Source organism: Camelus ferus, chromosome 3, assembly GCF_009834535.1.
Source record: "Camelus ferus isolate YT-003-E chromosome 3, BCGSAC_Cfer_1.0, whole genome shotgun sequence".
NCBI classification, from domain to species: Eukaryota; Metazoa; Chordata; class Mammalia; order Artiodactyla; family Camelidae; genus Camelus; species Camelus ferus.
Genome location: NC_045698.1, coordinates 102,823,973 through 102,840,587, shown reverse-complemented (window position 1 = coordinate 102,840,587; position 16,615 = coordinate 102,823,973). Strand labels below are relative to the sequence as shown.

General features: G+C 33.6%; 1 protein-coding gene across 7 annotated transcripts in view; it reads right to left on the bottom strand.

The window, feature by feature from the left end:
• TCERG1 (transcription elongation regulator 1) overlaps nucleotides 1-16,615 on the bottom strand; it is a 57,596-nt gene that overhangs the window by 16,754 nt on the left and 24,227 nt on the right. For 4 of the 7 annotated variants that reach the window (XR_004318779.1, XM_032477038.1, XM_032477040.1 and 1 more), the window contains 6 exons: nucleotides 9,039-9,199; nucleotides 8,112-8,168; nucleotides 7,898-7,964; nucleotides 6,757-6,807; nucleotides 5,250-5,385; nucleotides 4,342-4,431 (listed from right to left, as the gene is read on the bottom strand). Coding sequence is in view for 6 of the 7 variants with exons in the window: in XM_032477038.1 (XP_032332929.1) it covers nucleotides 4,342-4,431; nucleotides 5,250-5,385; nucleotides 6,757-6,807; nucleotides 7,898-7,964; nucleotides 8,112-8,168; nucleotides 9,039-9,199 (562 nt within the window). In the remaining variant the exon portion in view is untranslated. The remainder of the gene's footprint in view (nucleotides 1-4,341; nucleotides 4,432-5,249; nucleotides 5,386-6,756; nucleotides 6,808-7,897; nucleotides 7,965-8,111; nucleotides 8,169-9,038; nucleotides 9,200-16,615) is intronic. The other 3 variants (XM_006182260.3, XM_032477039.1, XM_006182259.3) reach the window with 1 other exon arrangement.

Below are 16,615 nucleotides of genomic sequence, written 5' to 3'. Positions count from 1 at the left end.
GATGCTCATAACTGTACGTAAGTCTATGGGTGTTACTGCACTACAACAGCAGAATTACACAATCATGGTCACATGGCCCACAAAACATGAAGTATTTATTACCTGACCCCTTATGCAAAAAAATTTGCTGACCCCTGCTCTAAAAGGTAAAATGGTGTCTTTGGAGTAGGGGAACAAAAATGAGGAATCCAATGTACCAAGCTGAGAAAACAAGGAGTTAAGCAAACAGCTACACACCAAATATCAAGACACAATTCTCTCTCAGAACTAGGCCTTTTCCCTGCGAGACTAGAAGTTCTTATCCAGAATCTGACCAGCCTAAAATTACTTACCTTACCCTACAGGATCTCAACAAACCAGCCTAAGTCACCCTACAACAGGGGTTTTCAACCTCAGCGCTTTTGACATTTTGGACCAGATCATGTTTAGCAGCATCTCTGTCCACGAGATACCAGCAGCACTCTCTCAATTGTGACAAACAAAAATGTCCTGTAGGGCAAAAAAAAGTTCTGGTCGAGAACTACTGTACTGTACTACAGAAAAGCCAACAATCATGAGAGCCCATCCAGATGTTAAGAGTACTCAAACAGCGTTTTAGTGCCTCATTCTTAATTATGAGCACTCAGGGTCTACAAAGAAAACTACAGACACTCCCCAATGTGAAAAAGAGAGACCAAGACAGCAAAACTAAAAACTAGGCAAGAAAATGAAAAGTTAAAAGCAGAAAAAATTCCTAAACAATTTCATAGAACTAACTAAAAGATACTGCAACCATAAAACAAGAAAAATTTCAAGGACGAAAAAGGAACTCCTAAAACATGACAAAAGAAATAAAAAATCTAATTGAAGGGTTACACAATAAAGTTGAGAATATTATGCAGAAAGTTAAAAAAAACAAAACAACAACAACAAAAAACAGAGGTAGAAAGCAAGAGAAAAAAGATAAGAAACTCTGAGGACCAGCCCAGAGTGCAAATTCTCTGTCTCAGAATGAAAAAATAAAGTAGTTGGAAGCAATCAAAAAAACAACACTCTACCAGAATTGAAAGATAGGAGTTTTCACACTGAAAGGGCCACCAACTGCCCAGCATGATGGGACCTTCCACCAGGGTACAATCACTGTATAATTTTAGAACCCTAAAGACTTAAGGGAAGATCCTACATGTTACAGAGGAGAAAAAAGTAACACGTCCACATACAAAGGAATAGGTATGGTTTCAAAAACTACATGAGGGGGGAGGGTATAGCTTAGTGGTAAAGTGCATGCTTAGCATGCACAAGGTCCTAGGTTCAATCCCCAGTACCTCCATTAAAAGATAATAATCATAATAATAAAATAAATAAATGAACCTAATTACTTCCTCCTCCACAAAATAATAAAATTAAAAAAAAAAAACTTGAAAACTAGAAGCAGAACAATACCTTCAAAATCCTGAAGGAACAAGATTTCCAACTTCAAATTCCTTAGCTAGCCAAACAATTCCAAATAAGGGTACAGTAAGGTGTTTTCAGATATTTAAGGCCTCAAAAATTTCTCATGCACATTCTCTCAGCATGCTACCAAAGAGATGGAATGCATCAAAAAGCAGTAAACCAAGAAAGAAAAGACATATAATGTAGGAGACAGGTGAACTCCCCGCACCACAAAAAAAAAGCAATGAAAATCCCTAGGATGATGGTAGAAAGGTGTCACCCTCAAAAATGTCAGCTGTACATCAGGTTTGGAGGGCAACCAGTCCAGACTAAACAAAGCTGGAAGGCTCTGAAAGAAACATCTTCAGGAAGATAAAACACTCTAATATTTTTTCCTAACACATCTAATAGAATTATGTGGCTCTTTAAATATATGTATCCACATCTCTGAAAAAAGTCAAATAAAAGAAGTTTAAAAAAAATACTTAGACCTCTTTCCAGGTCAGTCTATATATATACGCCAATCTTTAAAAGCTGTATAAACATATATATAATTATCTCACCAGTCCCCTGCTAGGCATGTAGGTCATTTTTCAATACCCTCTAAATGTGGCATTGGAGTGTATCATGAAAGTACTTGCTGATGGAAGTGGGGAAGAGATTTGTTTCCAACCCCTCTCTCCTTTCTCAGTATACACTTTACTTGTAAAAGTATTAAATTATAAATAAAATCCAAGTGAATTAGTATTAACTTTCTTTTCAGAAGCTGGAGAAAATGTCCTATCTCCTCCTCTGGGATATCCCACACCGAAGTTAGGATCACTCTAAGAGATGAACATCTCACAGAAAATGAGGAATTCTATTATGCTGCCAAGTTTCTCCTAATTATCTGTGCCATGCTTCCCAATACACTTGGTTTTATGTTCACTCATTCCTCGCACTCCAGCTTTAAGACTTCTACTCAAAAGGCATGAGAACCGTTCAGATTTTATTTAAAGCAGAGCACTGCTTGATACTTTTTCTCTTTTTAAGTATAACTCTATTAAGAAACTAATAACATCAGCAGCTTAAGAAATGCCTCCAAAATTAAAAGAAAATTTTAGTTCTCAGTATGTACATGGAATTTCACTTAGAAACTCTAACACTCAAGTGCCATGGAGAGTAAGTCATAAAAGTTTTAAAGTAAGTCTTCAGGGATATTCAGACTAAAGCACTGTTCCAGGCACCACACAAAGGCAGGAAAAGACAGACAAGATAATTTTAGATAACTGGAGTTCTGAATGCTACAAAAAAAGTAAAGAAGGCAAAGAGATAGGTTAATCAGAAGGCACTGAGATAAGTATCTGAATGCAGTGATGCAGTCAGCTATGCAAACACCTGGGGGAAGAGTGCTCCAGGCAGAGGGACTAGTAAGTACCAGAATGTGCCTGTACTGGCCAAGATGTATCAAGGCCAGTGTTACTAGGACAATGTAAGAAAACAGCTCAACAAGTATGCAGCCATGAGTGGAGAATCTTACAGGCCATGAAAGAGTTTCACTTTTATCCTGAAAGAAATGGAAAGCAATGCACGTTTTTAAGGCAACGGAACACTGCCTTAGTTTGTCACTTAAACTTTAAAATTAGTCTGGCTGCTATGTGAAAAAAGAACTTGACTACAGAGGAGCAAGAATGGAAGAAGGAAGGCAAGGAGAACAATTAGGGGCCACAAAGATGATGGGTTGATTATGGGACGTTAAATTAGAGTGTTAGGGGGGAAATGGTGAATAAGAGGTTGGTTTTAGAACAGTTTTAGGGTAGATTTTGCTGACAGACTGGAAATGCGCAGTGGTGAAAAGAAACGAATAGAAGCTAATTTATAGGTTTTGATAGGGCCATCAACTGAGGTAAGGATGAGACCATCACAAATAGTTGGGGAAAAAAAAAAGGACCACTGTGCTTGAAATACATATGCAAATATATCTGGAAAGTCGTATCTTCCTATTTGACACATGTCTGACACATTGTAAATTTTTTCTCTACATAAAAAGTCTGTGATGAGACCTATATGCATAATGACACAAACTGTGTGGAGAATTACTCCAGCTATTAAATTACAAATATGGAAGATGGACACTATTGCAACCCATGAGGCCGTGTAGCTCAACAGCACTAGAGCAAGTGGTTCAACGTACTCACCATTTTTCAGAGAGCAGTGTCAGGGTGGTCCAAGCAATTCAGAAATTATCTAAGTTGGAAGTGTGCATGCTTTAGGAGCAGCAATCACTATGAGACGATGTGTGTCATGGAATCACCATGGGAATAAATGGCAACTCAGTAACAAGGCAACTCTAGTTCTAGTAACTTCAGTTCAGCAGAGACCCTGAAGCATCCATCATTTCTCTAAGTTTACAGTGAAAAGACATTTTAACAGATGGCACTTAGAAGATGTGGCCTTGGTGTGTGTGGTGTGAGATATAAACACTCTGAGAGCTGTCTATTTATGTACATCTATGCTGGCACATAACAGCCAGGAAAGCTAAAGCATTCAACAATGGGCCTCTCAGTTGGGTAGGATTATAGGTAGATTTTCCTACTTTTTACTCACCTGTTATTTTGCTATTTTTCAATTCTGTTTGCATTATTTGCTCAATAAAAAATAAATCAGTAAATGCATGTGAAATGAATTTTGAAACCTGGATACAACCTCAGTATGTATGAGGCATAAGGACAAAATGTCCATGAGGCAAAAGCCATGTCCATAATGGCAAAAACATCCAAGTATTTCTGAGGCAGAAATGTCCACATCAAGAATGACTATGTTCTAAGGTATGAAACTGTTCTTAAAGTACTGTGTTATGAGAAAAAGGACGGTACTTTATCTCTTGTAATTTAAAACTTACGTTGGGAAGGGATATACATTTCTTAAATATTGTTATTTTCCTATTACCTGTTTTCTCTCTTTAGGATTGAGCAGTAAGTACCGGGGATCAAAAACTATCTTGTGCAACTCCTTCTCCCATGTTGAAAAAGCAGACACCTTTAAAATAAAAAATGTATTGCCTCATAATTAAGTTGGCTTTAAAAACAGAAAGGTCATATAATTTTTGCTTGAAATCTACAGGACATCTCCTTAAAAAGGAGACATAATAAAAAACCATACTGAAGTTTCCATCACTAATGAATGACAAGCAGTGGGAGGCTAGCAACAGTTAAGTCCCACACTAATTGGCTCTGAACATTTCTCTATTATATAGAAATAACACACACTTAATTACTCATTAAAATAACCACTACTGTGTGACATTTTAAAAATCAGTACATCAGAAAAAGCCTTGAAGATTTGCATTTTGATTTCCCATGCTTGCTCCAATCTTGTGAACAAGGCTGTAATTTAAAATTGAACAGTTTTACTTACTCAAATGAATATGTGAATATAACCAAAAGGTTGAAAGCCCTTTTCAATTAAGCTTCATTAATAGTAATGTCATAAAGCACCAGTTCTCCTTTAACCAAAAGCCATTCTGAAGATATTAAAAGAATCGCATATACCTTACCTATCTCGAGTAGTCCGCCGTTCTGTAATGTTAATACTCGTCTTATATTACTCACCATAATTTAATGACCCAATAAATGTTAAATGTTATTTGTACTTAAAAGGACAGTAAAATGGCATTTTGTTAAACACGGTATGATTAGCCAAGAAAAAGGCTGTTTGAAAAGAGTACAATAATTTGATAGGCTTCCCTTATCCCCCCCCACAACATGAGCACTAACCTTAGATTTGACCTTTTAGCAAGACATATTTATATTACTTATACAAAACAGAAATATCTCCCCCAAAGATTGTTTTCTGACCCCTCTCTCTAGCAGCATGTCCTTGAACTGCTTCATTCGGGCCTCCAGAGGGACAATGGCCCTTTCTCGGGCAGCTTTAATTTCAGCTTCCATGGCAGCTTCTTTCTCTGAATCAATGTCTTTATTATCGTCTCTCCTATAAAAAATTAAATATAAGGCATCAACTGACAAAATATTAATAAATAATTTTACTAATATCTTAACATCATTAGAATATTCAAGACTCACTAGTGAGCAGCATATTTTTGGCAAAAATTATAATGAGGGTTTCAAATAAACTCTAAGGGATAAGCAACTTTCACTAAAATAATAGTAATAATAAAGTTACAATGAGCTTCTAATGATGTTACAGTGGCTACAATGTTAGGAAAAAAGAATAGCTTTAATGTGCTGTCTGTCCCTGACACTAGTTGATATACAAAATAAACTACCTTACTTAAAAAACAAACAAAAAAACTTATCTAATATTGCAGTAAAACTCTATGTGTTAGACTCAAACAGCACAAAATAAATTTTAGTTCCTGAAATGATACAGGAAAAACAGCATTTTCCAAAATATTCTACATTATAAATGCATAAATTGTTTAATAAAGATTGGTATAAGTCTTAGTAACCTCAAATACTTATTTTGAAAATAAAATTAAAATCTCTGCAAACTTGGCCAAGTGGATATGTGAGATATATACCTTACCTACCTGACATGTTTTTACTCACTTTCTGGGTGGTAAGTTGAGATTTAAGTTGAAGGACAGGTCCCAGAGAGCAACATAGGCCCCGGAGTAGTTAGGTGGAACTAGAACTGTTCATCAGTGACTAAACTACTTCTTGTTCCTCCAACATGCACCTCAGGGCTAAGGGCAACCCTGCTTCTGTGTCGTACTCAAGTGAGACAGTAAACACGAAACTGAGTCACCTCTCAATGTCTGCACTATGAAGAAGGCCCAGTCGTGTGAATAATCAAAAAAGTAATTCAGTAATATTCAGGTGTGTTTAAGCAGATCTACCTTCTTAAATACGATCTGCTAAATATAAAAATCAAATTGATTTGTATTTCCTACATAAACTTAAGGAAATCAGGAAAACAGAACATCAGGAAATTCAAAAGCATGCTATAAAGGGAAATGAAGGTAGCCCAGAAGATTTAAATGGAACTAAGGCTAACCCACAAATATAGTGAGAGGTAATTAGCAATTTAGGGAATGAATCAAACAGAGAAGACATAGTCCATGACCTGCAGGAACTTAGCGAGATACTCTGTGACCTAAGATATGCACAAAACAAACAGGTAAAAGCAATTTGCCAAACAATATACCCTCTTATAATAATTTATTTAAGAACTATTTAAATAGTTAAAAGGCATCCAAGAAATATAACTAATGAAAACAAATAACCTTTATATAGAGAATTACACTAAATGAAAGTGTCACAATACAAACTATCACTATCTATCTCAATAAAAGAAATAAAGAAAAACTAAGCCAGGAAAAATAGGCTTTTAGCTTTGTACCTAAATAGAGAAGCTCGGGCAATCCACATAAAGGACTTCTTTGACATTCTCCTGATAAAAGCAGTTAAAAACCTTACAAAGTTGTCTATAAGAACAAACAATTAAAAACAACCTAAAAGTTTAACATTGTAGGAATATCCAAAATTATGGTACATAAACAGAATGAATACAGTCATTTATAGTAATTAAGAAAACAAATGTCTTATTCTAGACTTTTTTTTAAAAAAACACAAAATCAGTTGATTACAACTAGTAAAAATAATTATACATTTGGTCAAGAACTAAAAAGTCAACTATAAACATGAAAATAGCTGTTGTTACTATGGTAAATTATGGGTGACTCTTTTAATATCTTAATTTTTTTCACATTGTTGTCAATAAGGAAATTTTTTTTAAAAAAGAACCACCCTTGACAGGGGTTGTCTTACTGATTTCTTTGCCATAATTTGGCTGCATTCAATCTGTCCTTCTCAGATAAGGACTATGATAGACCAGTCCCTAATGTCTTCAAACTTTCCTTTTTGCTACTAAATAATGGTCCCATTCCTCCCCCATCCCCACACAAACACCCTCTACCCCAACCCTTTCACCACCCATAATTAGCAACATTCATATTTTACCAACTCTAGAGCACTGGTCATGCCAATCCCTTCACTCACAGCACTCTCTCTCTCAGAAAAAGCTCATGGGTTCCCTCTTCACCAAGTAATGACCATGGACTCAAGGACTAGCCAAGTGACAAATATGTAAGAAGAGAGAGAAGGCTGTATATACGTTTATAAGATTTCTGGCATGGTATCCGTTGGGGTCTACATAGGGAGTTTCTTTTTTTTTTTAATATAAAATTCAGCCCTAACGAATGTCTGAAAGTAATTTATCAACTAACTCCTAAAATACCATTTGGCTTCATAATACGTATTTAAATAATCAAATCTTTTGCAAATCTAGCAACAGAAGAGACACCATTTCTACAGTCTGAAGCAAAGCTTTTCAGTATCAGGCCTAAGAGAGCAATCATGACTTCTGCCTCCTAACAGCATACATTATCACCTGTCCCAATCATGAACTGACTGCAATCTAATCAACTTTTAAAAGGTAAAAAAAAACTATCTAAATTACACAACCTATAAGTATTACTTACTTCCGTTTTTTGGCTTTAACAGGTTCATCTTCATTCATTTCTTCCATTAATTCTTGTTCTTCTTTAACTGTAAGATAACATTTAATTAAACCATCAGGATAAAAATAAGCAAGCAACAATTTAAGTATTTAGGTATGACTCCTTCTGCTAAGCACTATTAACAACTGCATTAACTGCTGCAATTTTTTAAAGCTGCAATTTACAGTTCACTCACTTGCACTCATAGAGAATTGCCACTTTTGGATGGACAGCATTGTCGGGGTCGGGTGCCCTGGCAAAAACATTTCAAATATTATTATGAATACTTATATGCACTAATTAAACAATCTTTTCCTTTATAATACCTACTCTATTACCTTCCCTTTCCATTAAATCTTCAATTCATTTTGAAATTTTTATTTAAATAACATGTATTAGGATTTGTTTCATTTGAAGTTTTAAATAGTTCATTTATCATGCTTCTATACTACACAAGGGGGTTCTATAAAAATATAATCATCATAAAACAAGGACAAATTACCAATAAAAATAAGCAATAAGAATCATGCACAAATATTTGTGTTCATTCTATATATTGCAATGATGTCTGAATATGTGGTACATTAAAAGATTATCTCTTAATAAAGTTAAGTCTCCATTCTCAGGAATAAGGCTTACCTTCCCTAAATTTCATCAAGTTTAAAAGACTAACTAAGCCTTTGCATTCTGTATTTTACAAATTTTAATAAACAGTATTTTAAAAATACTCTGTACAGTTTGATTATTTCTAAAAATACATTACTCATCGCAAGAGTGCTAAAAAGCTCACTGAGGAGCATGTTAGTATTACCAATAAGCATGCAGCAAGCATCAGCAGTACCAACATATCTTGGACTAACTGACAATCTTGAAGAGAACAAGAAGTTAAACATATATGTAATAAATATTTTACTAAACATAATTTTATCCAAATTCTCTATTTTTAAAACACCTCTCCTATTACTGAACTCAAACTAGTAAAGCAGTCTATTCTCCATTTCTCAAATATTCTTTTTCTTATATTCCTTGAAAATATAAAGTATCTCTAAATGTTCTCACATTTTCTGCAAAAGTACTAAAAGAATGTTAAAATTAGAGGATAAATTCCTAATTTAAAACTTACTTAGTTTCTTCACTTCTTCCATTCCTTTTTTGTGAGGGGGCTCCTGAATAATTTTATCAACATCTGCCCTTCCAATCAGATCATCGGGTCGGTCCCACATAGAAAGACGGGTGGTAGGATTATAAAAGAAGACCCTCTCATCACCAGTCCAAACAACACACCTATGAATTAATTCAAATATAATTTTCTTATGTTATGGGACATATGTCATAGCTAGATCTTTTACTGTCATCCTATCCAAAGTGGAGGTGGTGGTGGGGAAGGACACCTTATTATTATGAGTTATTTATAGAGAGACAAAGATGATTTTTAGAACAGAAGAGAGCTAACTAGCTAAGGGTAAAATACTAACTCAACAAATTAATTGAGAAAGCCAGGAAAACAAAGGAATTTGTGATCAGTTTAGAGTGCTCAGGAACTCAGTCTGGCACACTCAATTTTAAACTACCACAAAAGACAAGTTTAATAGTAATAAATTAATAATGCTACTAAGCAGTTCTAAAGCTAAAGAATAAGACCACAGTATCCTATCTATTTCAGGATACTTCTCAGTATTTCCTACCAAATCAGAATTACAAACACATTCTTCAGTGGAGCCTTTAACAACTGATTACATCAAATATTTGAAAATAAAGAGAGGTACTGATTATACTGGAGCCCACTACAGTCCACTGTTCCTGTTAATTACAACGAGCAACTCTGCATCAATACACAGACAGAAAAAAAAAACAAGTATGTAAGGACTCTGTAAAGTTTTTTAAAAAATAGAAGCATGATGTCAAAATTAGAGAAGCAACTGCAAGAGTGTAAATTTTCCATTTCTCCTCCCTCAAACCTCTGTCCTGAAGAGGCTCTTAGTTGCACAGTGATAGTAGCACAGGCAGCTAAATCTCCGATAGAAATCAGGTCTTTCTGGCCAGCTAATCAAAAGTTAATCAATAGCTGCCAAGCCCAAGGTGACCTAGATGTTGATATTATCAGGCAAAGCCTCTATTGTTGAAATAATCAAAGACTTTAAAGCAGTAATTATAACTAGGCTTCATTAGATTGAAAAAAAAAACCTTGAAATGAATGAAAAGACAGTTCTCAGTAGAGAAACCATTAATAAAAGAAAGAATAAGTTACAGGAACCTATGGGACTATATCAAAGTGTTTAACATACATGTCATTGAGACCCCAGAAGGAAAACAGAATACTGGAGGCAGAAAAACTATGAAGAAAAAGTGGCTCTCCAAATCTCCAACGTTGATAAGAAACAAATATTAAAGCAGCTCAGTGAACCCCAAACAGGATAAACTTCAAAAAAAACCCAAAAAACACATTTTTAGACAAAAAATAATCAATAAGATGAAAACGAAATATAAAGAAAAATCCTTCGTAGCAGCTAAGGAAAAATATGAAACAGAACAAACAGGGGAATAAGTCCAATGACCCTGGATTTCCTACCAGAAACCCACAGAGGCAAAAACACAGTAAAACAACATCTTTGAAGTTTTAGAAAAAAAGAAATGCCAAACCAGAACTCCACATACACTGAAAATATCCTTCAGGAACCAGGGCAAAAAAAGTTATTCTCAGAGGAAGGAAAATGAAGAGATTTCATCTCCATTGGAACTATCCTACAAGAAAGCTTTTCAAGCTGAAAGAAAATGATAACTTAAAAAAACAAAACAAAACCCCCAACACAAACCTGGATCTTTAGCAATGAAAGGAAAACAACAGAAATGGTAAACACCAAAGATAATATATTTTTTTCCTCTTAAGTTCTTTAAAATTTATATAAGAAATTATTAACAATGCTAGTGGCGTGTTCAGTGTACACAGTAGTAATACATATGAAAACTACAACATATAGGTCATTAGGGTTAAAAAGAACCTGTATGGTAGCAAGGTTTCCATATTTTCTGTGAAGTGGTACAATAATAACTCTAAGTAGGCTATGATGGTTACGAATGTATCCCTAGAACAACTAAACTTTAATGCAAAGAGTTATCACCAGAAAGCCAACAGATAATTATCAAATGGAATGCTAAAAAATGTTCAAGTAATTTAAATGAAGTTAGTAAAGGGGGAACAGAAAAACAAAAATAGAGAAGACAGAAATCAAATAATAGATCTAACTGAAATCCAACCATACGAAAAGATTCATGTTAACAGTCTAAACACTCCAATTAAAAAGCAAGAATTGACAAAGTGGATAAAAATGCAAGACACAACTATAAGCTGTCTTAGGAGACAATTTCACATATAAAGCCATAGAAAGGGTGAAAGTAAATGGATGGAAAAAGAAATACTATGCACACAACATTAAGGCAGGAATGGCTATTTTCATAACAGATGAAACCGACTTGAAGACAAAAGGTTATTAAGAGAGATAAAGAGGGTCAATTCATAATGATAAAAAAGACAATCAGGAACACGTATCAGTTGTGAAATATATAAAAGCCCATTTACAGAGTTTCAAAATAAATTAAGAAAGGATCAAATTAAAGAGAGAAACAGGCAATCTCACAATTATAAAAGATTAGTAAAACTGTAAGCAACTGATAGACTAACCTAACCCAAGTGGTACTAAGAAAGATCATCTGAAGAACAATAAAAGTCTTAATGAATCTCAAAGTATAAAAATCAAATAAAGTGCATTCTCTTACCACTGGTCAATTAAATCAGTAAGTGAGATATCTAGAAACTCCCCAAATTATGGAAATGAAATGACAGATTTCTAAATAATACATAAGTCAAAGACAAAATCAAAAAGAAAATTTTAAAACAGTAAGAACTGAATGGCAATGAAAATACAACATGTCAAAATGTGTAGGCTGCTGGTAAAGCAGTACTTAAAGAAGATCCAGTAAAGTTTTAAATGATTATATACTAATATTAATGACCCAAGAGTCCATCACAATAAGCTAGAAAAAGCACAAAGAAAACCCAAAGTAAGTAGAAAAAAGAAATGAGTGGTGAAAAAAAAAAAAAGATAACCACTCCAAAAGCTGGGTTTTTTTGTAAAGACCAACAAAACTGACAAACTTCCAGCTAGTCTAATCCAGAAAAGGGAACACATCACCACTAGAGGAAAGAAAAATGGGTTATCACTACAAATCACGGACATTTAAAGGACATTAAAAGAACAGGAACAAATTCAACTTAGATAAAATAAGCAAATCTCTTGAAATATACAACTTACCAAAGCTGACAGAAGAGACAAAGAATTGCATAGTCCTATAGCTATCAAAGAAGTTTAATTATCAAAAACCTCCCCCTGCTCCCAAACTCTGATCCCAGATGGTTTAACTCTATAAAACCTTAAGGAAAAAGTAATATCACCTCATACACTTATTCAATAACTAGAGTAGAAATCACCAATCACCATCCAACTCATTTTATGAAACAAGCATAATAACCTTAACACCAAAACCTAATGAAAACATTGCAAAAGAAACTTAAAGATCCATGTGCCATGAGTGCAGATTTAAAAATCCTTAATAAAACATTAGTAAATCAAATCCAACAATATATTAAAAAGATTAATCTGTCCATTGAAAGATGAATGGATAAAGAAATTGTGGTATATTTGTACAGTGGAATACTACTCACTGATTAAAAAAAGAATAAAATAATGCCATTTGCAGCAACATGGATGGAACTGCAGATCATTGTAAGTGAAGTAAGCCAGAAAGAGAAAGAAAACTACATATGCTATCACTCATACATGAAGTCTAAAAAAAAAGGGGTGGGGGGAAGAAAGAGGACACTAGTGAACTCATCTACAAAACAGAAACAGACTTGCAGACCTAGTAAACAATTTTATGGTTATCGGGGGAAAGGGGATAGAAAGGTATAAATTTGAGAGTTTGAGATTTGCAAATGTTAACCACCATATATAGAAATAGATTAAAAAAACCAAGTTTCTTCTGTATAGCACAGGGAATTATATTCAATATCCTGTACTAACCTTTAATGAAAAAGAATATGAAAATGAATATATGTATATATATGCATGACTGGGACATTATGCTGTACACCAGAAACTGACACATTGTAACTGACTACACTTCAATTAAAAAAAATAATAATTTACCATGATAAAATGAAAATTTTAAAATAGTAAGAACTGAATGTCAATGAAAATACATGTCAAAATTTATGACATGGTTTATCCTAGAAATGCAAAGCTAGTTAAACATTCAAAAATCAATGTGATCCACTATATTAAAAGAACAAAGAAGAAAAACTAATTCATTTCAAAAGATGCAGATTTATGATTAAAACACCAGGAAATTTTTAAAAACCTATAGCTAATATTATAACTGAGGTAAAAGACTGAACTACCTCCCTGCAATATGGAGAACAAGGCAAAGATGCTCACTTTTACCTCTCCTATTTAGCATTGCACTGATAGACCTAGCAATAACAGAAAAATAAAAGGCATCAAAGATCAGAGACTAAGAAATAAAGACTCCTCTTTGCAGATGATATGATTATTTACAGAGAAAATCCTAGAGAATCTGCAACACTGTAATAAAAGAACTTAGCAAGATTCTAGTCTACAAAATAAATATACAAAAACCTTGTCATTCATGAATCTTTTATTTCTATGAGGTCAAATTTATTCATCTTTTTATTTATTGCTTCTAGGTTGTGTCTTTCTTAGAAAGCATCCTCATTCCCTCTCCAAAAATTCAACTATTATGTCCCTATTGTTCTTACAGTCCACCTGAATATATGAAAGATAACCACCTCTTCAAACTACCTTCCAAGATCTATCAATGAAGGAATGTATTATAACTTTCATTCCCTAATTTACTATTTTCCATTTCTTATAAGATGGGTGACTGCTAACTTTAAGCTAAACAACTTGTTCAGCTAAGCAGGATATTCCACTTCATTTGAATAATCTAACTTTATTAGCTTACCTCTTGATATCTTTACATGCTGCTCTTCAAATTGCTATCTCTAAGAAGCTAAATGTAAAATACAAAGTTTCATGTTTCCGTTAACTATACTGGGATTTTTTTCCCCTGGTATTTCACAGCATTAGTCTTTTTTTTTTTAGATTAATAGGCCCAAATTAGAAGCATTTTGTATTTCCTAAGATCACTAAACTTTAGTAGTCTGGTTCTAAGAAAGTTTTTAATGTTTTGACAAGTTTTTAAAGGACATGGACCAATTGTAATTTTTTCCTTTGCTTACTATGATTGCATTACAAAGATTTAGCCTGTATATATATGTTCATGTATAACTGAAAAATTGTGCTCTACACTGGAATCTGACACAACATTGTAAAATGATTATAAATCAATAAAAAATGTTAAAAAAAAAAAAACCCCGAAGATTTAGCCTGCAGTTAATTTTTACAGTCTCGTACAAAGTGCAGTGAGGGCTGCCTGTATTTGCCATGCTTTGTCTGTAACCTGTGCTAGGTTTTAAGTTATGAAGAATTTATCTTTGAACTTACATATTACAGTATTTGGGCTTTTACCTAGAGTGGTACAGGGAATTAACATATATATATTTTATATATATATAAAATCAATCAATCTATATACACACATACACATATACACACACACATACATGTAGACTGATTGCTGCTGGGCTTCTATAGTTTCCATTTTTTTCACTTCTAATATTTCATTATGAAAAAATTGAAACATATAGAACTTGAAAGAATGTTTTTAAAACAGTGAACACTATTGAGCACCTAGATTTTACAGTTATCATATATGCTTTATCACTTACCTATCCTTCCCTCAATCCATCTGCCAGTCTTATTTTTTTTTGATACATTAGATATTGCAGATTATCAGTACACTCCACCCCTAAGCAGCTTATTATGTATATTACCTTTAGCACAGGATAGTTTTGTGACATAAGAATTCTTTGTTCATAAAGCGTCCTAACAGCTTTTCACTCCACATTTACCATTAATACCTAGGTATTCTGCAGTCAACATGTTTTAGGAGACTAGCTCTCCATTTTAACGTAGGTATTGCTGTTAATGTGGATCAGTGTTTCAGAAACTTGTACAGAAATTTAACCTTAGTTTTCCCCTAATAAAGTGAAACATCTAACAAAATGGTTTAAGTGTCTCAGGATGGTTCTAATGGAAATTCTTGAAGCGAATTCGGCACTGAATAGTTGGATGAAAATATTTAACACTCACTTCCTCGACCCTTACTTTTAAAACTGATTGTAAAGAGAGATCAAAACTAGAAATATTTTGTATTTCCTAGGATCAACAACCCTTAGTTTTTATTTGGATTCCATGACAAAAAAAAGATTTCCACAAAAGACTTCACTTAGCAATAATGATTTTGAGATACATCTATGTTGTTGAATGTATCAATAGTTTGTTCCCTTTTTTAAAATTTAAATTTATTTGTTTAAATGGAGGCACTAGGAATCGAACCCAGGACCTCGTGCAAGCTAAGCATGTACTTCACCACTGAGCTATACTTCCACCTCCCAACAGTTTGTTCCTTTTTATTGCTGAGTAGCATGCCTTTGTTTGAATATGCCACAATTTATCCATTCACTTGTTGGTGGACATTTGGATTGTTTCTAGTTTTCAACTTTTCCATTCCTAGATATTTGCTTATTTGTAACAATCAAAAACTGGAAACAGCCCAAATAAATTACAAATAAAACTGCTATGAATATTCTTGTAAAAGTCTTCACGCAGACCTATGTTTTTGTTTTTCTCAAGTAAACAGGAGTGGAATGGCTGGATTATTTATTATATATTCTCCAAAGCAGTCCCACCATTTTGAAATTCCCATCAGCAGTGTATAAGAATTTTAGTTAGTCACCATCCTCTAAAACATTCAGCATGCTCAGTTTTTGAAATTCTTAGCTATTCTAACAGGTGTGGTTTTAATTTACATTTCTCTGATTATTACTAATAACAGGGAGCTTCTTTTCATGGCTTATTTGCCATTCATGCATTGTTTGTAAAGTACATGTTCACATCTTTTGATTATTTTTTGTTGGATTGTTTTTCATCTTATTGAGGTGTAAGAATTCTTTACGTCAAAGAGTGAATGACAGCATATGTAAAAAGCTCCCACAGATCATCAAGAAAATACAAGTCCTTAAAAAGATGAGCAAAAACTGTAAAGAAGCAATGCACAGCCAATAAACAAGAAATAGATTCAACTACACCAATATTATGGAAACATTTATTTCTTATGAAGTTGCTATATTGCTTGATTCAGCAATTTCACTTCTAGAAATCAATAAAACAGAAATACGTGCATGTGTTCACAAGGAAATAGTTACATGTAAGGATGTCCTAAACAGCAACTTTTGAAATGCCAGGAACAGAAAAAAACAAAACAAAACAAAACAAACACACACACACCCACACACACGAAAGACAACCTAATCATTTATGTGCAGGAAAATTATGCATTTTCATACAACAGAAAACTACGCTATCATAGATATAAATGTCCTAAAACTGCAAAATTTCTGCGACACATTTAGTAGAAAACTGAGGAATAATACTTTTTAAAGTCATTATAATATGTATATTAACCACACACACCTCTATACACATTTACATAAACGCAATA